Source organism: Eulemur rufifrons, chromosome 7, assembly GCF_041146395.1.
Source record: "Eulemur rufifrons isolate Redbay chromosome 7, OSU_ERuf_1, whole genome shotgun sequence".
Taxonomy (NCBI): Eukaryota; Metazoa; Chordata; class Mammalia; order Primates; family Lemuridae; genus Eulemur; species Eulemur rufifrons.
The window spans coordinates 253801343-253828018 of record NC_090989.1 but is presented as its reverse complement, the minus strand read 5'-3'; the positions used below and the strand labels follow the sequence as shown (position 1 = coordinate 253828018).

The window sequence follows — 26676 nt, the reverse complement described above, 5'->3', positions numbered from 1 at the left end:
TGAAATTATGATGTCACAAGGTCACGCTGTTCAGAAAACCTTTTTACAAGATTCTGGATCATATTAATTCTTTAATTTTTTTTATTCTTTTTTTTTTTTCCTAGCATTGACCATGGTGGGAAGGACCATGTTAATTAGAGATGAGCCCCACCCAACCCTACACCCTATTGTGCTTATAATGTTATTCTTTCAGGCTTGGATTTTCTTTCCTTACTTCTTTACCTATGAAACTCTTATCTTTTTGCAGTCTTCTCTGTCAAACTCCTCCCCTAGTCTGAGTTAACAATCTTGCCCCTCTGTCAGAGGGCTTATATTATTTGGACCTATGTTAGTATTAATCCTTTGCTTGTCTGTCTCTTCCAAAAGACTTCCATCAAGTGCTTCTCCCAACTCTTCTTCCCATCCCCAAAATGTGGGTGTAAATTCTCTTCTTATTCCCTTTATTCTCTTCTCTAGACACAAATAGTTTGCAAGCTTATTTTAACTCAGCATTCACTGCTTATAAGGGTAGTGATTATTATGGTGGGGAATAGGGTGGTAGTGGGTTAAGTCTAGTTTGAAAATGTTCCTAGGTAATTTTGAGACACTCCAAAGGAAATATCTCTTTTCCTTGCTCCCCACCCACCCCATCCAAGCTGAGATCACTACTCTCCCTCATTATCCTCGGGCAGCTCTCCACTCTCATGACTCTGGCCTCCCCACAGCTGGTATTTCCCAAATCCAAATCCTTTGGCCTGAACGGCTCCCCATATAGCAGGCTTTTGTTTATCATGATCTCAGAAAAACATCTTTTTTTTGAGAGAGGCTTTCCTTTGGAACTTTCCCATTTCTGCCTTCTGCCATCTTGCCTAAAGTTTATTTACAAATGTTCAGTATTTCTTAGCTACGTAATGAAGAAGAATTAGAATATCTTTTAGACAGTATGCGAAACAGACATATAAAATTTAGCTGATTCATCATAACTTTGTCATTATAGACAAAGTTATGGATTTGTACTCCTAAGACATTTGTACTCCTAAGACATCTGACCAAGGTGGTAGCCATACGCTTATGTACTTAATTTGTAGAATTAAAAAGATTATGAATCATTCTAAATGTACACTTAAGTATAAAAAAATGAACATCTGTATTTACCACTCATACACAATCAAAATATTTTACCTTAATTGATTTCTGTTTTTCCCTTCCAAGAAATAAAGCATTACTGATATACGTCAAATCCTCTGTGTAACTCCTTCCCATTTCTCATTCATCTCCTTCTCTTTCCAGAAGTTACCACTGCCATAAAGTTGATGTCTGCCATTCTCATATGTTTTTGTACTCTTAATATTAACAAATATTCCCATAAACAATAGTGTAAGTCTGGAGTTTTCAGACTTCATAAAAATGGCATCATTCTGTAAGTATTTTGAAATGGCTGTGGGTTATAACAGCTTCACAAAGTAAGTTAGGGAGTGTTCCCTGGGACTATCTGTTTCTGAACAAAGGTTTGGTAAAACCTGCCTTATAAAACTATCCGAGTCTGGTAGATTTTAGTGGGGAAAATTTTGAGTGCTTATTCAACTTCTTTAACAGTGTGGGTTCAGTTGATTTGTTCTTTTGAATCAGTTTCATTAACTTATATTTTTCTAGAGAGTTATTTAATTTTGGCTCTTTTCTTTATTATTCCCTTCCTTCTGCTATCTTTAGATTTACTCTGTTGTGACTTTCTGGATTATTTCGGGGTTTTTTGGGTCTGAAAAGTTATGCGGCAAACCTGTATGGTAACATATAAAGAAACACTTTTATAAACTGCTATCCATGCCAGCTCCAAGTTCCCACTCCCGGGAGAAAGGATACCCTGAAGACTTGGGCCCAAGATTCTAACCATAACTGAAATGAAAAGCAGCTAATTAATAAACAGATGAAGGCACAAAACTCAATTGCATGGGTAATACAGCATCATATTCAGAATACTCTAGTACTGTAATGGTGATGTGTAAAGCAATTATATTTCTAGTAAAAATTCTAACCATAAAATAGTAAGAGCAAATTATGATTACACAAAGGTACTGGAGATCTTGATACATTCAGCCACTTCAACATGACCTTCTAATTCTCCTAGCCCCTGCTCACCTTTTCAAACCCTGTTGGAGTAGTATCTTTGTGCAGTGACTGCTACTGTCTTGCCCTCCTCAACTAGAGAGTGAGTAGAATTAGGGAAGAGCAATGTAATGTCTACCTCAGCATGTCTTTCACAAGAAGCTACTCAATAATAGTATCCATAGGGCTGAATTTCTGAAACTGAAGGGGAGGGGTCCTCAGACCTATTTAGCCACCTGCATAGGCCCCTATTTGGATGCTGTATAGTCTAGACTGATGTGACTACACAGAGCCATATAGTACTACAAATGTTTTCCAAAGCTAAATGTAAATTATACTTTGATTATCCACATCGCTGGTCCCCTCCATTAGCACAGACAATTGATAGTTGGCTATATAATTTATCTACTATTCTGGATTAGCCACACCACTGATCTTCTTCATTAGCATGGAAAATCTAGAGTTCTTCATCTATGGCAGGGATGAGGCTGCCAAATTTGCTTTATTGTAAATTAAAAATTATCTAAATCTAGATTTCAGGGATAAATTCCAAATGCTTTTAATATATTTTCTATCTACATTAACAGAAGTGACTAGGTAAGCATACAACTGTAATTGTTTTTCTTTAAGTGAACACACATAAATGCCAAAATTATATCTCTCTGCTTTAAAGAGGTAAGCAAACATAAATTGTACATTTATATGATTTGTGTGGCAGTGGAACACTTATGTGAATATGTTCCCTAAAAGGTGTTGGCAACATCTGAATGTCGGGAATGAGGAATGCACAGAGCAGTAGAAGATCTGGGGGTGATAACTTTGTAAAAGACGTCTTCTCTAGTTAGGTTTTCCATGTGAGGTCTTTGTCTGTATCACCATACTATGGATTTGATCACACTGGAAAGAGCATCCAAATGTCAGTGCTGAGAGATTTTCTATACAAATTCTTTGCTTTGGAGATAAAGAAACTGGGGACCAAAGAGAAAAAGTGGGTTGCTCAAGTCATGTGGTTAAGTCAGTAACAGAGCAAAAATTAGATCTGAGGATCAGAGCTTCATCCTAGCTTTCATATTCTGTGCCTTACCCCCATGGTTCCTGCTGCTTCAATATGGAAGATAAACTTGATCTGTTGATGGACTCTGTCCAGCACTTTTTCTTCTCCCAGCTGGTTTCCCAGAAGATAGGGCTCCAGCCCAGCCCAAAGGTCTACACCAGCAAAGTGTCATGATTGGAATTCAAGAGGTAACCTACAGTACTACCCCATCCTATCACTCCTACCCCTACCTATTTTGAGGACTCCCATGCCTCTGTATGCCTTCTGCCTCCTGCCATAGATAGGATTTGGTATTAGTTTATCTTCGGTTTTAAGGTCTTAAAAGCCTACCTGGAGACTGAGAATGCATCATCCTTCCATAAGAAATTTCTACTTCCTGTGCCACTGCCTTTCCTCCTCTACCTTAAGATTTCCAGAATATATGGGCTCTGAGCCTATTCTTATTGCATCCTATCTCTGAGATGAGCCACTGCTGTTTCATAGTTAATGTGGCAACTGGCTAGGGGACTCAAGTCCACCTCACAGCAAGAAATTGCTCTGCTTTGATACCTCAGCATCTATAACACACATAGTTTGGCTCTTTCACTGGGGTTAGGGAATATGTTGTCTGAATAAGGAATCTGGGCACTTGTGGGGTACGTCAGCAAGTCAATGATGCAGTACCTCTGTTTTTCCACTAGTGAATGACAGGGTTGGCATGTGAGTAAAGATCTGACTGAACATGGAATCAGGGAAAACTAGAGAAATAAGTAGAAAATCTAAAATCATTATATGGCCGTGTCAAAGTAACTATAAGAACTCATGAAAATTGTTACCATACTGTTAACCATTATTATTTGTCCAACTGATTATGAACTATATTAGTTTTAGTCTAACTTGTTCATGTCCATTTAAAACAATTAGAGGAATATGCTCTAACTGTTACTCTGGCAGGGATGGGGGAAGAAAATCAGTTGAAAATACATTAAGTCATACTTCAGAATGTTTATAAAAAAGTAAGCATTCAGAGTTACATTCTTTTTGAGTTCATTTTTCAAAAACCACTCTTTGACAACAGAATACTTTATGCCTAAATGCCACTCAAACTTACGTGTCCATAATGGCCTTTCTGTGCACAGTTGTAGCAATACACTAAGGCTGATGGTCTGGAAGGGGTCTTCGGCTTTTTGGGTGGTCCAGGTTTGGTCTGCAACATGAATATTTGTGAGGTTTGTTAATATAATTAAAACTTCATTGTTTCTGAAAGACCTCTTTATGGGTAAGAGATTCCTTAGAAATACTGCTTCTTAGAGTTTAGTGTGGAGACCCACACTCAGATGATTCCATATATAAATGTACATAACAGGGTAAGAACAATTCTTTTATTCTTTTTTTTTTTTTTTTTTTTGAGACAGAGTCTCACTCTGTTGCCCAGGCTAGAGTGAGTGCCGTGGCGTCAGCCTAGCTCACAGCAACCTCAAACTCCTGAGCTCAAGCAATCCTCCTGTCTCAGCCTCCCGAGTAGCTGGGACTACAGGCATGCACCACCATGCCCGGCTAATTTTTTCTATATATATTTTTAGCTGTCCATATAATTTCTTTCTATTTTTAGTAGAGATGGGGTCTCGCTCTTGCTCAGGCTGGTCTCGAACTCCTGAGCTCAAACGATCTGCCCACCTCGGCCTCCCAGAGTGCTAGGATTACAGGCGTGAGCCACCACGCCCGGCCAATTCTTTTATTCTTAATGTCAACGTGTGCTTTCCTCCCTCCTCAATCCATTCGGCATTGTGCCAGATACTGTGTTGGGCGAGTAGAATATGACAGACATATAAATAGATAATTACAAAAACAATGTCAGCACAGTGATAGTAGTATGTATAAGGCATTAATGTAGTGGTAAGGAGGACCCACCGGGAAATGGGGTGAAAGAGGGGTCAGGGAAAGCTTCCCGGAGAGTGTAAATTTATTCAAAGAATTAGGTGTAAGTCAAATGGAGAACCCTAGGCAAAGGAAACAGCACGAGCAATGGCATGAAACTAAAAAAGAGCATACATGCTGCCAAAGTATGATGTACACAGCCAGGTGTAACGGAAGACAAAGCTGGAGAAAGTAGGGTAAAAGAGGGCCTTATAAGTCATGTCAAGGAGCTTGAGCTTTATCTAGTTTTAAGTACAGAAGTAGAATAGTTAGAGTTGTATTTTGGAGAAACCATTTTGTCTTATAGCTATAAGGAGGGTAAATATGAGCAGGAGAAGGTTAGATGCAGTGAAAAAGACCAATGAGGTGGCTGTCAGCAATTACAGGTGAGGGGATGAGGGCCTAAACTACAAGAGTAACAAGGAAAGGGAAAAGTGAACAGATTTGGGAAATATATCAGGAAATAAACTGGTTTCACTTGGTCATTGAAAAGATGTGGCAAATGAGGGAAAGGAGAAATCAGGATGCCTTCCAGGCTTTTAATCTGGGTGAACTTGTGGGCAATGGTGCCAAACAATTGATTCAGAAAAGTAAGAAAAGGAGGAGGAGCCAGTTCAGAAGGAAAGGTGATAAAGTCTGTCTTAGATGTTCAGTATCTAGGTGGAGATGTCCAACAGGCAGTTGTCTACATAGGGTTAGAGCTCAGGGAACATGTCTGAGCTGAAGAATACATCTGAAAGTAATCTGCATAATAGTGAAGGCTGAAATGACTAGAGTGGACAGGATTGCCACAGATGGTATGAGAGTGGCAGTGGGCTAAGAATGGAACCTGAAAACATCAACATTTAAGGAGCAGGCAGAGGAGCCTGTGAAAAGGACAGAGAAGGAAGGGTTAAAGGATGCAGAGACATAGGAGAACATAGTCACAAACCTTAAAGAGTAGTTTCAAGAAGGATGAATTGATCTATTATACAATGTCAAATATAGCAGAGAGGACTAGTGAGATTAGGACCCAGAAACGTCCATTAGAAGTGGCAACTGTTTACAGATAACCTTATTGTGAGAATGTTGAAGTCTTCTAGGAAGAGGAGAAGGCAGTAGGTTGAAGAGTGAGACAATGCAAACAAAGGTGGCAAAACTAGGAAGAAGAACAAAGAAATCATTACTCATAAAAGCCAAGATGATGGTTGCTTTCAGCGGGGAGAGAACAGCACACAAGAGTGTTTTGGCGTAGCTGCAATTTTCAATTTCTTGAACGTGGTCATAGTTACTTGGGTGTGTGGTATATAATTTATTAATTTGTACATATATATTTAATGCATCTTTCAATATGTATATTACATTTTACAATAAAAAATGCTAAGATGAGGCAGTACCTAGGAGGGGTTTTGGTGGAGTCTGTTTTACAATGGTAAAGATCTGAGCATCTGAGAAAGCTGGTAGAGATGGAGAAGCTGAAAACAGAGAGAAAGGAGACAATGGATAGATAGATAGAGCAAGACTCCTGAGGAGGCAGTAGCTTTAAACAGGAGGAGAAAAACCTAATCCCTGTACCCCCCATCCTTTCTGGAGACAGGAAGAAAAGAAGTAAGGATGGGCATAAACATGGATCAGTTTATTTCTTACGTTCTTTACTGGGACCCTTTAATAAGGAGTGCTAGTCTGCCCGCTAATTTTGTTGTTTAATGTTACAAACAGGTGGTATATGAAGGTTTTACTTCCTCGACACAAGAAAATAATAAATAGGTTAGAAAAATCTTCTTCAAACAAATTTATTTTCAGCTCCTATTCCCTAGAATGGAAAATTGGAGGAAAACAATAACCTGAACAATCTTTTCAACTGAAAACAATCACAAAATGGACTTTACAACGTCAGCTATTATCAATTGGGATATAATAAAAAAATGCAACTAACAAATGTCTTATATTCTCCAATTATAAATGTGGTCTGTAAACTAAGACTAGCTTAAAAATCATTAAACAGAGTTTTAACAAATATGCACATAAGCCATGTATCATTCATTGCAGTGGTTCACAAATTTCTTCAGGTAGTAGAGCACTGGGACGACATGAAATTATTAAGGAGAAATGATTTTTCCACCTGCAAAGATAGCTACATTATTTGATGTGACATAAAATTACAGCCACAAGCATACATGGTTTAAGGGAAAGAAATAAAACCAAAAGAGATCATGTCATGGATGTGAAGGTAGAACAGATGATGTTTCAAGGAAGAAACTTAAAAGCCAGTAATGGGTTATGTAAGATGAAGACCGTGAAATTCACTGGACTTAGCAACCAGGAAGTTGCTGGCAAGTGGACACTGTTGTGAGCAGCTTCCGTTGGGGGGCAGAATCACAAGCTAGATTGTAACAGGTTTACTGTAAGTAGAAAGATGCTGAGGGACAGAACATAGATGACTTTTTCAAGAAACTAGGCTGTGTATGGAAGTAAGGAAGGGGACAAGTCGAGCAAAATACGAGTCCAAGGAAGCCTCCACTACTGATGTTTACCAGAGTGCTGGGCATGTGGCATGAATATATGCATTCTTTCAGTAATTTGTTCAAAAACTAATTATTGAGTGCCTAATATATGCCAGGCACTATTCTAAGACTAGGTGACTGAGAAGTGAGTAAGACAAAAATCACTGCTCACATCTCTAGTGGCGGAAGATAAACAAACAGAACCAAGAAAACACACACAAAATATTAGACAGTAATAAAATGAGTTATGTGAATGAGAGTCAACGGTTGTGACCTAGATTGAGTTGTTGGGGAAACCCTCAATGGGGATGATGCTTTCTTTCTTTTTTTTTAGACAGAGTCTCACTCTGTTGCCCAGGCTAGAGTGCCTTGGCATTAGCCTAGCTCACAGCAACCTCAAACTCCTGGGCTGAAGCGGATCCTCCTGCCTCAGCCTCCTGAGTAGGGGCACGCCACCACACCTGGCTAATTTTTTTTATTTTTAGTAGAGGCACGGTCTTGCTCTTGTTCAGGCTGGTCCTGAACTCCTGCCCTCAAGTGATCATCCCACCTCAGCCTACCAGAGTGCTAGGATTATAGGTGTGAGCCACTGCGCCCAGTGGTCCTTTCTTATGCTCCTTTCTTATAACAAGAAAAACCAGGTATGTCTGGAGAAACACCATTCTTGGCATAAGGCATAGGGAATAGGTAGTGCAAAGCTCTGAGGTAGGAACAAGTTTACCATATTTGAGAATTTGAAAAAATATCTGTAAACCTGGAAGTGTAGTTGATGTTCTACAGGATGGGGAGGGATCAGATCACTTACGGCTTTATAAAACAGAGTTTAGGACACTGGATTTATTTTATGTGGCATGGGAAGCCAATGAAGGGTTTGAAGCTAATGCTAGGTGCTCAAAAACTAGTTGGTGACAGTTAGCAGGAACTGTAACTGGTGACAAAAATAATAATCCAATCCCAAAATAATAAATGCTCTCTGAAAAAGTTATTTATCTGTGTTCATAATTTTTTGTTTGTGCAAATATAAGACATAGTTTATTTTTGAGGCAAGATTTCTAGCTTTATTAGTAAGAATAAAAATATGCTATGTTCATTTCACTGGAATAAGAGATTTTATTGGCTCGAATCCTATGGAAAAGGACAAGATGAACCAGGAAATAATGATGAGGAGGGCTGATGAGAACCAAATTAATAAGGATATGCAGTCCCTTGACTTGATTGGTAGGGAAACAAGTAGAGACTTCCCCATAAGAATGTCCACTTACTTGTACCCCCCCATGGCACTTCTGGCTTCTCCTTAGGAGTACAGAACACCAAGAAAGTCACACTACTAAACAACTTTCCAGAGGTTCATTCTCATCACCTCCTCTCATTGTAGATCTCCCTTTCCCTCCTTTATTTCCTATTTTTTTTAATAGCACCTATCACCTTTAGTGTACTATCTGGTGCCCCACTGCTAGCATGTAAGCTGCATGAGGGCAGGGATCTTTATTCAGTCTACTTCACATCCCTATGTCAAGAACCTATAATAGGGGTTGTCAAACCATGGCCCAGAGGCCAAATTTGGCCTATTGCCTGTTTTTGTATGGCCCACAAAGTAAAAATGGTTTTTACATTTTTCAAGAGTTAAATAATAATGATAAAGAATATTTTGCAGTATGTGCAAATTACATGAAATTCAAATTTCAGTGTCTGTAAATAAAGTTTTATTGGAACACAGGCACACACATCAGTTTACAGATTATCTAGGATTGATTTCATGCTACAAAGGCAGAGTTATGAAAGAGATCATATAGCCTGCCAAACTAAAATATTTCTATCTGGCTTTTTACAGAAAAAGTTTGCTGACCTCTGACCTAGAACATAAGAAGTGCTCGATAAATAAATAAATAAATAGACAGGTGACGAATAGCAGATGTTAAAGACTTCAGTCAATAAAGGTGTGTCAAGTAGATACAAACACTGAAAATCTCTGCTACTGATTGAGGACATGAAGCAAAAGTTTTATGGAATTTCTCTGAATTTAGTTATTGCCTAAGCTGGAGGAAATACTAGGTAGCTTTAATGTATTTATCCCTTAGTAGAAATTATTCATTCAAAAAGATTACTGAGTTCCTACTTCATACAGATTGTAAGATACTATGAGGAATACAGAGATAATGAGAATCCTAAAACAGATGAAAGAGTAAATATGGTGAAGATCTTAAGAGATGAAAGCACTAGGAGGCCAGGGCCTACAAAGTGGAGTTAAGTGTGTATCAGACACATTTTTTCTATTAAAGAACTGCAATAGCATAATTTTTCCGGAGAGACTCTTAGGAGAGAGTCTGAAAGAATGAATCATATGTCTTGCTGCTATAAAATGAATCCTAGATGAGTTTTGTTTCTTTAGTTTTTAAAGAATTAAGTGTTTTTAAATCAGTAACATATGCATGTGGCACACAACCCAAAATATACTAAAAAGATACTAAAAGGTGCAGTGAAACACGTGCCTTCCACTTCTGTTCTCAGTCACTCAGCTCCTCTCCTCAGAGACAACTACTGTTACCAGTTTCCTGTGTTCCATGGGAGATAGTCAGTCTAGGCACATGCAAGTGCATGGACATGTGTGTACTGCAAGTGTACATATGCACACACATAATGCAAAGATATATATTTGGCCTATTCAAAGGCAAAACATGGAAGAAAAGGATCTCAAGGATTGGGGATAATCGAGGGAAAAATTGACCCAGATGCTCTGATAAAATTTAGTTATCCATTGCATTTTGGGAGTATGTTCTAATCCTGACTCTACTATTTACTAGCTATGTGAGCTCAGTCAAGTTACTTAAATGGTCTTTGCTTCATTTTACTTATCCGTAAAGCGGAGATAATAACAGTGCTCTCTCATAACACTGCTGTGAGGTCATACACGAAACACATTCATCTTACATAACCTATCAGAATTCGAGCAGGTGACCACTTCCTCCTTGAAATACTTTCTTCACTTAGCTTCCCAGACAACAAACTCTCCTGGTTTTCTTCTACCTCAACGGCTGTTTCTTCTGTAGTCCCCTTTGTGGGTTCCTATTCATCTCTCTGCCTTCTCACACTACAGTGCCCAGGACTCAGTCTTAGACTTCTTTTCTATTCATCTAATCCCATCTAAACACTCTCATATAATCTCGTGACTTTACATTAACCTTTACCTTGGCCACTCTAGAATTCTTATCTCAACTCAGACTCATGTATCTCTACTAGAATGTCTAATAGGCACTTCAAATTTAGTACGTTACAATCAAATCCTGCTCCCCGCACCCTCTATATGCTCTTCCCGCTATCTTTCCCATCTCGTTATCAGCAACTTCATCCTTCCAGTTGTTAGGCCAAAAAATAAACAACCTTGACTTGTCTCTCACACATATCTCATACCCAACCCATCAGCACAGCTTGTTGACTCTGCAAATTACATCCACTTCTCTCTAGTACACTTGTGTCTGGGTCTGAATTGCCTCTCATTTGGATGATTACAAGGAACTGGTCTCTCTGCTTCTACCCCTGCCCTCTGCAGCCTGTTCTCAACACAGGGTGATCCTTTTAGCATATAAACCAGAATATATCACTCCTCAGCTCAGAACCCTCTAACAGCTTCCCATTTCACTCAGAGTAAAAGCCAAAAACCTTACAACGGCCTACAGTTTGTCTCCCCCCCACCTCTTGGGCCTCATCCCCTACAATTTTCCCTCATATAAGTCTGTCATACCAGCCTTTTTATTGTTCTCTGAATAACCCAGACAAACTTCCACCTCAGAACTTTGCACCCATCTGCCTGGACCACTCTTCTCCCAGATATAACGTGGTACACTCCTTTACCTCCTTCAATCCTTGGCTCAAATGTCACCTTCTTATTAAGGCCTTCCTGACCACCTATTTGACAGCTGGCTCCATCCAACTGGTACTCTCTATAACAAAAACCTCTGTGTTGGCCGGGCGCGGTGGCTCACGCCTGTAATCCTAGCACTCTGGGAGGCCGAGGCGGGTGGATTGCTCAAGGTCAGGAGTTCGAGACCAGCCTGAGCGAGACCCCGTCTCTACTAAAAATAGAAAGACATTATATGGACACCTAAAAATCTATATAGAAAAAATTAGCCGGGCATAGTGGCGCATGCCTGTAGTCCCAGCTACTCGGGAGGCTGAGGCAGTAGGATCGCTTAAGCCGAGGAGTCTGAGGTTGCTGTGAGCTAAGCTGACGCCACGGCACTCACTCTAGCCTGGGCAACAAAGTGAGACTCTGTCTCAACAACAACAAAAAAAAAAAAAAAAAAAAAAAAACCTCTGTGGCACTTACAATATCTGATATATGAAAAATATTTTACTTATTTATCTACCTATCCCCAACCCTACTCCTTGGGCAAGGAGAAAATAAGTTCTGTGAGGGGAGGAATTTTTATCTGTTTTTGTTCACTGCTGTGCCCCAGCTCCCAGAACAAGGCTAGGCATACAGTAGGAGTTCAGTAAATATTAATGAATGAATAATGAGGTAATGTATATGTAAAACACACGGGCCATAGTAAGATTCTAATACATTTTAGCTATTTTTAATACTTTGGATACTTTAGGAAATTATTTTTTATGTCACTAAGGGAGAACCAATAAAATCATGCTTTGATATATTAAAAAGCTTGAGTAAATTAATAATACAGCCTTCTTAGTGTCTTCTCTACTTCATGTTGAGAGTATGGTATATAATCTGGCACAATCAGGAAGGAATTAATAAAGAGAATAAGAACTCAGTCTTATGGTACCAGGGATAAAGTGATCCTTCTTAATCAAGATTTTGAAAGCATGTTTCAAATTGACACTTCTTATTTTATTTTGAAAGTAATCTGGAATTTATCCCTACTGTTCATTTATGCCCCTGGATGAAGTATAAACATTCGGATGTTCATTCATCTGAATAATGTCACTATTTAAAAACTTCCATTATTACTAATAAAAATAGCAACAGTATTTATACTGTGCTATGAAATTCTAAATGTTTCACAATAATTAATTAGTAAATGACATGACAAACGCTATCTACATACTCTCATTTTAATAAACTATCATGTACTAGGACTTAATAGGAATGAAATCAGCCTAGATCTTACCTAATTAGAGAACACTTCTGTATTAGAATACAGCACTGAAAACTCAATAATGGTTTCCAGTGGACAAGTTTTCATACTATGATCTAACAAAAATCTTTAAGCTATTTAAAGTGTTAGAATTATAAATTTGTGACTCAATACTTCTGCCTCGGAGCATGTCTTTATTTTTAATTAACAGTAAAGGTCAAATTTAAAGCAGAATGTGTCAACTGATTAGCTCTGAGTTCAGGGTTCTGTCATACGTGCCTGTACTGTTGACAAAAAGCTAAATGCAAGGGAATGAATATAGTTTTTAAGAACTTTTCTTAAGTCAAAAAATTTATCTAAAAACTTTGGCCCAATGGATACCAAATGAACTACTTATAAAAGCAGGTCTGTTTTTTGTTTGTTTGGTTACAGACATTTAAATAATCTATATTTGTAGGGTGATATCTTAGAGATTACTTTACTATCAATATATAGAAGTAATAACCTGGTAGATAGCATTACCTATGAAAGGTCCATCCCATCTGCTATTCTTTCTGAAAGCTTTTCATGCACCAGTAAACTCAGTAAATATCAGAAGATAAAGCATAAGCCTACCACGCCACGGATTTACTCCTAATGTCTCCTCAAAGTGCAGCCCGATGCAACGATTACAAATGATTTTCTTCTAATGTCATTTTACATAACCCTTTTTTCTGCATGAGTAGTTAGTGTGGAATGAATGAATGAATGCCATTAAAACAGTTAATCATTATCTGGGACACTGGTCTTACTCCCTTCACTACTAGGAATCTCCATGACAAAGGCCAAGAGATCAAAATGCTGGAGTTGCCTCAGTGTCCTATTTCTAACAGTAATTTTTTATGCAAATGAACCTGCTGGGCATCTCCCTCTGTGACCTTGAGCTGCCCTTATCTAAACTGACTTTGATCCAATGAGGGCTTGTACCTAGCTGAAGCTCATTACTATATAGGATATGTAATCAATTTTGCTAATTAAAGGGAATTTTCTACTCTTGTGAATGCAAAATGGATTTATTTTTATAATCACACATATGCTTAAAGACTAGACTATATATTTTTATTAATCCAATTTATAATATGAACATATATAAAAGAGCAAATATATTAAATACTTGAGGTAAAATGTAACACTGAGAAAAGTAAAGCTTAGCTCCAATCTTTCTGAACAAGTCATGTAAACATATACCTCTTCAATATGATTTTCATTTTGAGAACAAACATCCTTTCCAAATATTTTCAAATCAATTTATTCTTTTAATACTCACTAATAGCATAATCCTTTATTCATGTATTTAAAAAATCTAACCCAACTAATCAAATAGTATTTCTCAAGAAAATGTTACCCCAAACCAAAAGCTTGCTGTCATATTCAGAGTCTATTAGTTGAGGTGACCAACTGGCATCAATTTGATGTATGAGCAGAACAAAAGTTTACGTATAAAATATACTTTTTCTCTGTTTAAAGACATTGCCTTTTACTGGGTATTCTAGAGATCAGACATAGTTTTCTAAATGTTTTATTTAGTTTTATAAAGAGTAGGCAGGGAAAGAAAAATGGATGCTCTCTCTTTCCTTTGGCATTGTGTAAAATATAAATGCCAACAGAATTGTAATCAGTATATATCCAAGGGGGGAAAACATCTAGGGTCTGAAGAAATCAAAGGAAGAAATTTAAAAGTTGGGCAAACTGTTTTATAGAGAACTGAACCAAAACTGAGTTGGAGAAGGCAAAAATGATGATTCCATATTGAGAAAAGGTCAAAAGCTGATCCCCTTTCCTCCCTCTAAGATGTTTTTCTGAGGTGGATCCTCACACCTGGAACCTGAACTCCAGGCCTATTCCAGCTACAGTTTTGGAGAAAGTCTTCCATTTGTATATCGTTCTGGCAAATATTCATAGTATAACTTCCCTTTGAGGAATAGTAGGAGGAATTTTCTCCACGCGAAAGACTTCAGAATTGAGCCAAATGGTTCGTCTATGAAGTTGTTTAAGTGTTATTTTTTCTTAGTACAAAAAAAAAAAAAAAAAAAATCACTGGTATCCCAGTGGACATTCCTACTAATTTTCCCCACATCTTAAAAATGGCATTAAAAATACCATATATAATATTATACACACAATATTTTTCATGTGTAAAGAAACTAAGTCATATAGCCAACAGACTCCCAATCCATCAGGTAATTCAATAATTAGACAGATTTTTGAAACATGTATTATGTACACAACAGACCGGAACGTCTCCTTTGGAGCATTTTCGAGTCTATCAGGTGATTACATCATTAAGCTACACATGCTACGTAGAAGAAATCCTTATGAAAATTCATGAAAAAATGTACAGCACATCATTAGCATGCAGCAGACGTGTATGCTTTTGATATTTTCTCTGTTTTGTTTTTTTTTCCCCAAAAAGCTACATGAAATAATTAGTCCAGGTCATGAAAATATGAGAAAGGTAGCAGATTCTGGTGAAAATGAAAATTGTAAAAAATTGTATCTCTCATGGTTTACCTGAGAATAATTTGCTTTATTGGAAAATGATTCTTAAACAGTTTTCGGTTGAATTGCAGTAGAATCAAGTGTGTTGCTTTATTGATTTGCTATTTCCTATATACATGTAACCTCCTCCCTACTTCTCTTTTGGATACACTTAAGTTTTATAAACAAATGGGTTGAAAGGTTGCAAACAACCAGTGGTAAAACCATTAACTATTCAAGGCCTTGCACTACTGCATGTTTGTATACTTATGTCTTCATTTTATGTAATCAAGAGTGTAAGGGATTGCGTAATTGTATCTTTTTCAATAAGTTAAAACTACATTAAAGTAACAAGAACACATAGAAATTGCTGGTATAGCTTCCAATAGTGAAAAGATTATATATTTACAACATTTAACCACTAAACAAAATCAAAAAGACAATATATTTGAAGACTAAAATAAAAGAAGTACAAGTTTTATAAAAAGGAGCTATTAAGCTTATTAATTTATGATCTTTCATTTTGTAAATGAGACACTTCCCCTGCCCAAAAAAACAAACCCCAACAACAATGAAAAAGAAAACCTCAGTAAGCAGAGAACAATGAACATATGCAAGACAGTAAGGATCAGAGTTAAATCACTTCCTGAATGCTCCAAATCTTCATGGCTTAAAAAGCATCCCAATTTTCTCTAAAGGTAGTAGCATTTATTCACTGGGCCATAGCTAATTTTACATGGAATGCAAAAATGTTAGTTTAAGTTTAATTTACCACCCTATTTAAATATTTCTAATGTGGCTCTCAAACTGCAGAGCTATCCCTCCGTCTATTTTAATTTTAAAGTAAGTTAGCAAAGGCTTCCTCCTTAATCCCCAGAGACTACCTACATAGTGACACAAACGCACAAATTTATGACAGCAACATAAATGCTCTTCTGAAGTAATGTGCAACATTAAGTGAAAATCGTTTCCTGGAAAGATATTATAGGTATCTATATTTTATTTGCCATCTTAAACATATCTGGGTCTTTATGGCCTTATTTTAAAAATGTATTTCCTTTTTATATTTCCTGGTGCAAATGGACTGCATAAATAAGCAATGTGCTATGAGGCTTCAGACCAGCCGATAAAACCTTTCAATTTTCATGCCAGCTTCTTCTTTTGTAATTCAAATCCGCCTGGAAACTGGCAGCTCTGAAAACTGAAACAAGCACTGCCACAAATACCTTGTAATGCTATCGACCTTGTCTGCCCATGCAGTGAGAAAGGGGGATGCGTATGTGTCTGCAGCCATCCAGATAACACAACTCATTTTTGGGGGGGGGGGGGTGGGGATAACAGAAGCCAGCCCCAGACTGTGCACCAAAAGCAGTCATTACCAGGCAAGCTGGAGAATAAGTCTCTTCAAAATACACAGTGCATTTAAAAACCATATATGAGGCTGAGCCACTGCTGTCATTACCAATTTTAATTTAGCTCCTTCAGTTTGCCAGCCAGATAAACTCTTTAGTGCTGTTTTTTAATCTATTTGCCACATTTTATGTTTAAGATTATAGTAATATGGACAGGAGAAGGAATCACTTTTAGGGGAAATAAAGAAATAGATCCGCTTATCGGCACCCATCAGAAAGTTCATTAATCAGCCAGGCTTTGTGCCCTCTAAATTGAAAGGTTAAATAATCCTCTCAGGAATATTTCTCGGCCCCTCCACCAATTGTCCGGAGAGGAGCTGCCATTCATAGCACTCGGGATCGGTGACAGGATATCTTACCACTGTTTGGACCCCAAACAATGATGGACAAATGGCCTGGTTTACAAAGAAACCATTTAGTACACGGATGGAGAAGGACCACAAGCTCTGATACAGGGTGGAGGGATGAGGAGAGTGTGGAGACAGGATGTACAGGGAAGGGACAGAAAAGAACACATAAGTGTGAATCCATGGATATTTTATCTGAATGTTTATTGGGGTAGACTATAGAACACAGGAACCCCAATAATATACATCTTCCAAACATATGAACATATTTAACTCTGCTTCTATACTTTGTATACAGCTGTACATGAACATCAATGGCAAATTATAGAATAGAACCATAACCTTATTATATTTATTAGCTAATACACCGAGGATCCAAATAAACCCCAAGATTTTCATTTTTACCATAACTCTATAGGACTTACAACACTCACCACCCCCATCTCAACCCTGCTTATTCTAATGTAATAGTCTTCAGCATTAGTCACAAAGGCAGGGAATTCCACAGTTGCAAGGATCTATTTAAAGGGAGAAAGTAACGCTCTTTTGCTTTTACAATATGTCCCATCTCAGCCCCTGTTTGTCTTAAAACGAGAAACAAATATGGAATAGGAATGCTCTTTGAAAGAATACAAATCACATACACTGGAAAGTGCTTAGGCTTGAGTTGCCTTTTTTGCTGGACCTATACAAGAATACAGTTGGGAGTCTGCAGAACTGACCAAGCTCTTATACCACTACATTTTGCTATGAAATCAGACTGGTTTTTGGCATCAGTCATGTGAAGGCATGAAGTAGTTTTACCTGAAGTTCAAAAAACTGATATGCTATTTTGTTTCATTCCTTATCTGATTAACATAAGCCCCCTGCCCCTAGCAGAAAGTATTATAATTGAGGTATTTGTGTATATTCAATTTCATATTATTCTCGTTATTTGTACAGGAAGCAAATATTGATATAATTTCATTTGTTTATGTTAGGATAACTGAACTCAGATGACACTAAAGTTACCACTTAAGAATTATACATTTATTAATATACATTTTCAAAGTGATATAATCATACCTTCACATGACACATATTTTATATATATCATTTTCATTAGCAAAGGAGGTAGCCTAAATATTTTTGTGATCTACTCTTAAATGTCTCTATAATTATTTTTAGGGAAATCAAATTAAGAAAATAATTTAAATTTGCTATACTTAATTAAAAGTTACTCATCTACATTTTTGGAAAAGGCTAAGACAAGTATAAATAGAAAATGAGAACTAAGGTAAATAATTTTGTTAAAAAAAAGATACTACTTGTAAGTATTTCAATTTCAATAAATATTAGAAGGAAACATTGTTATGAGATAGAGAATAAAGAAGTCATTATGAATCTCCTTATTTTGGGTAAAAGATATTACCCAAAATTATCTGAGTTTGGGATATCAGTCCAGTGGCCATCTCTACAGATGTGAGATGCCTATGGGTCTGCAGTACAGCTTGCACCGTGTTTAATATGCTCTATATGCCAGATATTGTGTGAAGTACTTTACATTTATCATGTCATGGCATACTTACAAAAATCCTGTAAGGCATTATCCTCATTTTTCACATGAAAAAACTGAGGCTCTTAGAAGTTAAATATTTTAACGACGTTTACATTATCTACTACGCGAAAGAGTCACACTCTGAACCAAAATTAGCATTCTTTTCCCTACATCATGATAAAAAATGCTCCCTAGTAATTTCCTCAGAAACATGTCTCCCCTTCTGGCCAAATTTTAAAGCACATTTTTCTAAGGACTTCAGTAAAACAAAGAGAAATGTGGTACAAATATAAACAAAAGAAATGTGAGAGATTCAAGAAAAACAAAATTGAGATTTTTGTCATATAAACAAAGTTAAGACACAACCAAAAACTTAACTTCTCCTAACTGAAATCTGGAGTGATCCACAAATAAATGTAAAGGATCATATATATGTAAAATGGAAATACTGCAAAATCATAAAGATGATCTTATTTATAATGTACCCAAGGATTCATTTCTATATGATTTTTGAAAGAAGGAATGAAAATAACCTGGTAGCTTATTAACAACCAATCCACACATGTGAATTCTTTTTAAAAAGCTAATAAAGATTTCTGAACATTTATTTTAAATAATTCTTGTTTTGAAATGTGAACTCGTATACACCACCAGTTAAGGTGACAGTCTAATCCCAAAGATATTAAAAAATTTTGGGGGGTTAAATGCTCTAAAAAGATGTAGAATTTTTCTTCATATAATATTTTTGATATTTCTTAAAAACCAGAGTTGTTGGTCTTGGAAGACCACTGCACCAACCTCAAAAGAGCTGCAAGAAAATACTTAAAAATGTACAAAACCACACATAACTCCCATGACTTTCTGATACGATGGGATCAAATGACCAACAAATTTTAAGTCTAAAATCTGACTGATTTTTAACAATAATTCATCAACTTTTAGTCATTGAAGAGATTGTGTTTTTGAAACCTTCAACTTAATTCAACTTAAGTTTATCATTGCGTTTTAGACCACAGGAGAAAATATAACACTAGTTCAGAGAGACTGTTCAATGTTAACAAGTCAAGGAGTCCTTTTAGGAGTCTTTTCTACAGATTATTCAAATGATTGACCCAAACTTTTAAAGGTTATGGTTGATCATGGCTATAAGTAACTGATTCCTAAATACTTGAGACCTGTTAGGAATTACTGTATTCCACTGTGTCATTCACATGTATGACTACTAAAATGAATGTTTAGTACAAATATCATTGGTCTAGTATATTTTCTCCACATTTATTGTTGCACTGAAATATACAGAAAAGAGTATGACAAGCTCAATCACCTGGAGTATACTTAAGAAATGGCATAAATCACCTGTTGAAAATACATATGAGAAATAATTTCCTGAACATGCTAAAGTTTTTCTACATAATACTTCTAAGCTCTTTATGTGCAGGCAACATGACATTACTCAACATTACAGATTTTAAACTATAATTTACTACAGTTAGATACTTTAATGGTTAACTATATGAATTCTGGAAATTTTAAGACTACCTGTTTATATTTATTTTTGTTATAACAAGGTCACTCTTTCAAAGTGCACAGTTGCAAGGAAAAAAAAGTAGTTTTATTTGAGTATATGAATAATGCATGTGTCTTTAAGGAGAAGAAATAAACACAGGTACTTTTTCTGTCCAAGGAAGAAAGTAAGTTTCTGTTTATAGAACTTTAGACTCAATTTATTATTGAGCAACATGTAATATATAAAAAAAATTTTAAAAATGATGACTGGTGATTAGGTCATTAAAGATATTTAGAAGATGGCAAAAGCACAGCTGCTTCTATGCCAAAATATTTATAATAAATCTTTTCTAAATTGTGTGAATGTTGCATATTTTTCATTGTATCTGAAATACTTAAATCTACATTAGGATTATTATCATAAAGCACTTGATATTATTTAATACATTAATGTAAGAAAAAAACCTACACAAAATATGCCGTTATGTCCCATTTAAACCAAATTAATATTTGCATTAAAATAATGAAAATAAAGTAAGTTGAGAATTCTCTCTGAGGGAATGAACACCTCCATATTTCTTTGAAAAGAAGGAAATATTAAGGTTCTCCCATGTATTCCAATAGATATAAATTATATCTAATTCCAAATCATTTTATTCAGCTTCATTCAAAAATAAATATTTAGACATTCTAAATGTTTGAGGAAACACTATGAGAGGAAAAATAACATACACATTTATAATTTACAACATTCACTTTTTCTCCCTTTCCTTTACAGGAGCTTTAGAAAATTGCTTTTTGATGATTTGGCAAATTGTATTTATTTTTAAATGAATCTCATTTATTGAGATTGATAATTCCAGGTTTCATTTGCTTTGAAATTGCATTTTCCAATTGCTTCCAATGATAAGTTCTGGCAAAATGCAGTCCAACATGGGGTGAAATTAAAGATTACAAAAAAAAAAAAAAAAATCAGTTGACCTACTCTGCAAGTGTAGTAATTATCTTTTATACTATATTCAAAACATGGTAAGATTGAAGTAAAAATTACTAGTACAATTTTAATACTAAATTCTTTAAGAACAAGGCAAGCATTTAAATAAATATAAAACTAGTCACAGAAATTTTCCATCTGGTACATCTTTAACAATTTTGGTCAGCATTCAAATGTATTTTCTATCTCTGTTATCATAGATGGAGTATTACAAGTCATCAGTGCCTATCCTAAAAATTCTTGTTATTCAGATACCAAATAACTTGAAAGATAAAGCAGTCTGATTTATTCTATAGTACTATAATGGAAATATAGACCTGAAACACTGCAAAAGAATCATACGCCCTCTGAATTATCAGAGAACAATTACATTAATCTCAGTAGTGTTTTTGTATAAAGGGCGTTTTCAATGAAAACTAAACATCTGAAAATTTGACAGAGATGTAATGTCTCAATAGCAACACTTGGTCAATCAAAATATTGAAATATCAATACCAGATATACAGAGGAAAAAACTATGATTTATACAAGAGTATTCCCCATTCTTGAGGAAGTGGATGAAGCAAATTGAACTACCAAAATAAGAGCTTCCAAAATGAACTTATAAAGTGTTAGTTTATAATAACCTTTATGCCAGGCCTTAAAAAATGGGACAAAGAAAAAATGTTTTTAAATAACTCCAAAATACAGAACTAGGACTCAATCTATTTTGGAATTATTTAGCATTTTAAAAGATAATATATAATCAGTTTTACTTTCTTATGCACACATGCATACATGTGTGCACACAGGAAAACGGAAAGACCTATCACATGGTACCTACTGTGTGGACAGGGTTCTTGTGAGTTTTGCACTTCTGCTTATGTAGCCAAGGAGGTCTCAGAAAGATATTTAGGATTCCCAACATATATCCAACAAAGAGTGGTATTTTTTCCTCCATTAAAAGAAAATATTCTGGCTAGATGCTGATTTCCTCAAACTTTTTTCTCATTTTAAGTCATTTTAAAAGAAAAACATTTTGGAATGAAGCAGTTAGAAAATAATCCAACCTATCTTCCATCACAATCCCAGGATAAAGATTTTCATATACCTCTTCCCTCAGAACCAAACAAAACCCATCCACTTTCTTATTCCTTCCTTCTAGACTGTAAAACATAGTTCTAAAGTTAAATTCAAATCTGTTGACACTTACGGGTACCCACTTGGTGGTACGGCATAGAATGCTTGAAATAGTGACATTCTCATTTAGTGTAAAACTCCCATTTCCATACCAGGAAAATGCAGAAAATACATTTCTAAATTGATGTTTTCAGGTAAGCAGAGAAAACTTAGTGGTAAATGAAATGAAATATTGTTAACTACGTTCCATCAGATATATTCTGTCATTGAACTGATTCAGGTAAGTCTACTGTTGATTTCTAGCAAACTCTGGCCATAAGCCTTTCCTAGGCCAGAAAGGAAGGCAAAAAACCTCATTTCTATACTCTTCCCCATTTCCCTGACAACAAATACTTTATTTTTTGAAGTTTGAATTCTAGGCATTCCAAACATTACATATAAGGAAACATTTAAAGATTAATTCTTCCAAAACTGTTATACTTGATTCCTGCTTAAATCTTTAGTTAAAATAAAAGGCCATAGGGTTGTAATACATTTTAACAATGCACACAAAGAAATCCAAGTGCAAAATTAAACATAAAAAATGCATTGTCCTTTTTGGTTTTTAACAAATACAGCCCCCAAATAGCAAATTCCTGGTTACTTTTTTTAACTAAGCAGACTAAAAACAAGATTAATAAGATGTCCAAAGCATGTCAAATTATAGCCTCTACTAGTTAAAAATTCTGTTGGTTGTAAAACTCTGCTGGTGGCCATATTGGCGTAGGATTTTTATTATGAATGAGACTAGAAATGACAGGCAATGGGGGAAGAGACTTGCCTTTTTGGCTAAAGAGGGAAAATTTTATCTAGAACGAGTTGAGATGAAAAATAATACCAAAAGTCTGGCTTTATCAAAATCTGAAAATACAGTATAAACTAAAATATAAGAATAATGCTATACCATTAAAGATCTAAAAAATTTTCTAAACATTTCTTGAAGGATGTAAAAATATTAACTATTTGAGAGAATTATATAATTGCTAAATGAAATAATATATTTTTTATTTTTTTCATGCAGGTCTCTAATAATTTGAAACCATTAAATTCTACGATATAATTTTATATTCATTAAAATATATAAAGAAAGATGGCATAGCTGTATAGTTGTTCTAATGTGTGCGTGTGTGTGTGTGTGTGTGTGTGTGTAGTATTTTAAAGTTTTATTAATATTAGCATATGCCCTTTAGAATAATGGTCTTAGTTTTTTTATTAATATAGTGAAGTCTAGTCAAGTTTGGTTAAAAAGCTATTCTGTTCACATATAAATTATTAAAGACACTTCATTTTATCTCTCATGAAATTGCTGAAAATAGTGAACACTTCTATAACTTTCTTCTTACTTCCTAATGTGTTTCAAGGAATTTTTCATTTGGAACATTTTACAAGTCCATTTATATCAATCACCTATACCACCTTTCTTATGTGTGTCAGAAATAATATTCTGTCTAACCTACAGATTTTTCTTTTTTTAAAAAGAAAGTAATTCCTGGATAAATCTTAATTTGCAGTTGTTCAAATTCAAGTTGCTCTGTAAATTACCTTCTAGTTTTACTGTTGGGAGGCAGATAAAAGCAATTGCAAAGCTCTCAGATGTAAACATTTCCAAGTAAATAATAATCAATTACCTCGCCCCAGTTTGTTTTGGGTAAGTAATAGACAATTTTTGGGTAGAAAAAGCAATTAATGAACGCCTAAGTGTAGAAAGTTCCAGAGTTCTAAGCAGACTGGTTTAAGTGGATAAGCAGTAACAATTCTAACCTAGGCTTCATTACTTGGTCATTGTGCCGACTGACGCCACATTCAAGTGTGAGGGCTACTGTGAGTCAATAGATGGCAGTCCATCGCCTAGTAAAAGAGCTGAAGATGACTAAAATCACCATGAATCTTGTTTTTATTTAAGACTGAATATTGCTTAATTGCATACATTTGGATATTGCCCATATACTGAAACTTTAAATATTTATTTTATTTTAAGCAGACTGATAATTTATACATGTTCATACACAAACTAATTTTGTACTTATACTTACATAATAAACTCACTATCAATTTAAACTTGTTAGTTATAAATTTTGATGGTTACTTCAATATTATTTTAAAAAATCAACGAGGATTTCAGATTAGGATAAATGATGTTTTCAAATTGAATGTTATACCTACAGATAGAATATATTCTAATTCCCTAAAAAGCACATTCATTTACTTTTTCCTAATAATTCTTTTTACAATTTATGTTTCTGAAAAGCTAAAATATAAAACATATCTTAAAATATTTCTACTTTTATACTGAAACCAATTTTTACCCTCCAACGATAGTTATATAAAAGAACACAGGTGCAAGTAATCAAAAGAGCAGCTTGAAGTGTACTTCCTACACTTCAAGATTTCAAGATTAGAATTCTTAAATTAGAGGAAAAGCTAAAGGAAATGTAATGTTTAGTCAAGTCTGGTCAGCTGTAAAATAAATAAATAAATAAATAAGAAGAAATGCAATTTCTAATCTATTAGGATATTGCTTTAATGCAGTTACAAAGAGTGGCTCCGAGATCTTGAAAAGTATAATACATATATAATTATGTGTTCTAATTAAGATATATATTAGAATATATATTATATTCTAATTATGTATATAATTAAGATTCTAATTAAGTTAAGGCTGTAAGGATTTCACTTTATTATGTTAGGATAAAAAAACTGCTACATAACCACAAACCTAATGTATTCAGGTGTGCTACATAACCACACATAATGTTACAACTGCAACATGTATGTGTAACATATAAGGGCATGTATATAGTTTTTGGTATAACACTTACAGGTTTAATAAACCTCAGTTTAGGATTTGAGGGATGGTTGAGGAATTAGAGTTTAGTATTGAAAATCTTTAAATAAGTAATGGCAATAACAAAATGTGAAAACAAACCACCTGATGTTATTCCTGGCTTCTTGGGCCTGTGACAGATAGATTGATGGTTTGAATCTACTTATTGGTTTACTTATTATTTCTATATGAGTAGAGCAGTAAGAAGAAAGACGTGTTTTGCAAAAACTTTGCCCTTTGTATTTTTATTACCTTTCTGTCTACAAATAAAACTTTTGAATATACTATACTTTAAGGAACAACTTTTAACAACTACTAATTAATACATTATAACTGTACAGTTAAAAGCATAATTGTGTCTCTTCCTCAGCATAACATATTTAATACATTTAAAAAAGTGACTACTAGGGCTATAGTGAATTACTGAACTTATTTAATCTGAATAGTAAAAGCAAACTAACTTTATAATATTGAGCCAATTAGATTCTACAGAAAACTATTTTTTACTTCTACGTAGCCTAAAATCACAATAAAAGGAAACCAGAGAATTGAATAACTTGAATGGTATTAAGTAGTATTAATACATTTTGAATAAGTCAAGTGGCTTATATAAGGATATGACAATTGAACTGTTCTATATGAAAGACACACAGTTTTTTCTAGCTTCATTAAAAAATATGTGTAAATATTTCAATAAAGGCAGAAAAATGATAATGGAAGATATGGTGGACTGTATGCTTGTGGACTGTGGATAATGCAACATTTTAAAGACACTGGGTTATTACTCTTCTTTTATGGCTCCTAGCATACTTTTTCTCTTTAATGAATATAGTCTAGGAAGACAGAGAGATATCACAATGTAATCATTAAATGATGTTAGTAATAAAAAACAATCAAAATCTTTTAAGAGTAGAAACATAACGGATAGGGTCAGGGGCAAGGGAAAAGAGAAAAAGTATATTATTGCTTTCTCAGTACAAAAACTCTTCAGATGTTTATTATCTTCCAGCAGAAGATGCTTGTCTATATTTTATGGTCAGCAGTTCAGAGAAGGGTAAATAGGCTAGGTCTTGGGGAAAATAAAAAAGGTGTTTCTACTCACCGTTAGGTGATACTGCCTCCAGATTTCTGAGCAAGCCTGGAAAATAAAAATATTGATCAGCTGGGAGCATGAAACAAGGTACTTTACAGCCTGTTGGTTTTGGCATAACCCAGCATCCACCGGTGTCGGTCACAGGAAAATAAGAAGCTTAACAGAAAGGGTCTGCATTTCAGCTTCAAAAACCTGGCTAGACAGTTTAATTGAATTTTACACTGGTTTAACACACTCCCTGCCATTGTCAGAAAGCCAGTAACAAAGTTTTCTCTCTCTTTTTTTCTTTTCAGGTTAGAAGTTTTGGGCACTAAGATGTGATAAAGAGCCATAACTTGGTTAAACTGATAAATGAACAACAGTGGTTGAAATCAATAAGACTCACCAAAATACACCTTTTAAAAGAACATTTTTAACTGTAGGAGCTTGAGAGAAAACAATTTAATAACGACTGCTTCAAGAAGACCTCACTGTGGTCATATATTTCTGATATCTGTTGCCATCTTTTACCTAATCACTTGCTGCTAAATTTCAATACTCTATAAAAAAGAGAATTACAAACAATGACAACAAGAACAAAAAACTGCAAGAAACTAAAGTCTATGTGTTTTCACTTAAATGTTGAATCTTTCCATATCCACATTTGTAGAGAAATAACTTTAAAAACCCAATAAAACTTC

The 26676-nt window shown here is 35.1% G+C and overlaps 1 protein-coding gene across 1 annotated transcript in view; it reads right to left on the bottom strand.

Annotated features, from left to right (window-relative positions):
- ZCCHC7 (zinc finger CCHC-type containing 7) overlaps window positions 1–26676 on the bottom strand; it is a 197579-nt gene that overhangs the window by 3201 nt on the left and 167702 nt on the right. Inside the window, exons 5-6 of the mRNA XM_069472139.1 lie at window positions 26006–26041; window positions 4227–4322 (exon numbers count right to left, since the gene is read on the bottom strand). Coding sequence (XP_069328240.1) covers window positions 4227–4322; window positions 26006–26041 — 132 coding nt within the window. The remainder of the gene's footprint in view (window positions 1–4226; window positions 4323–26005; window positions 26042–26676) is intronic.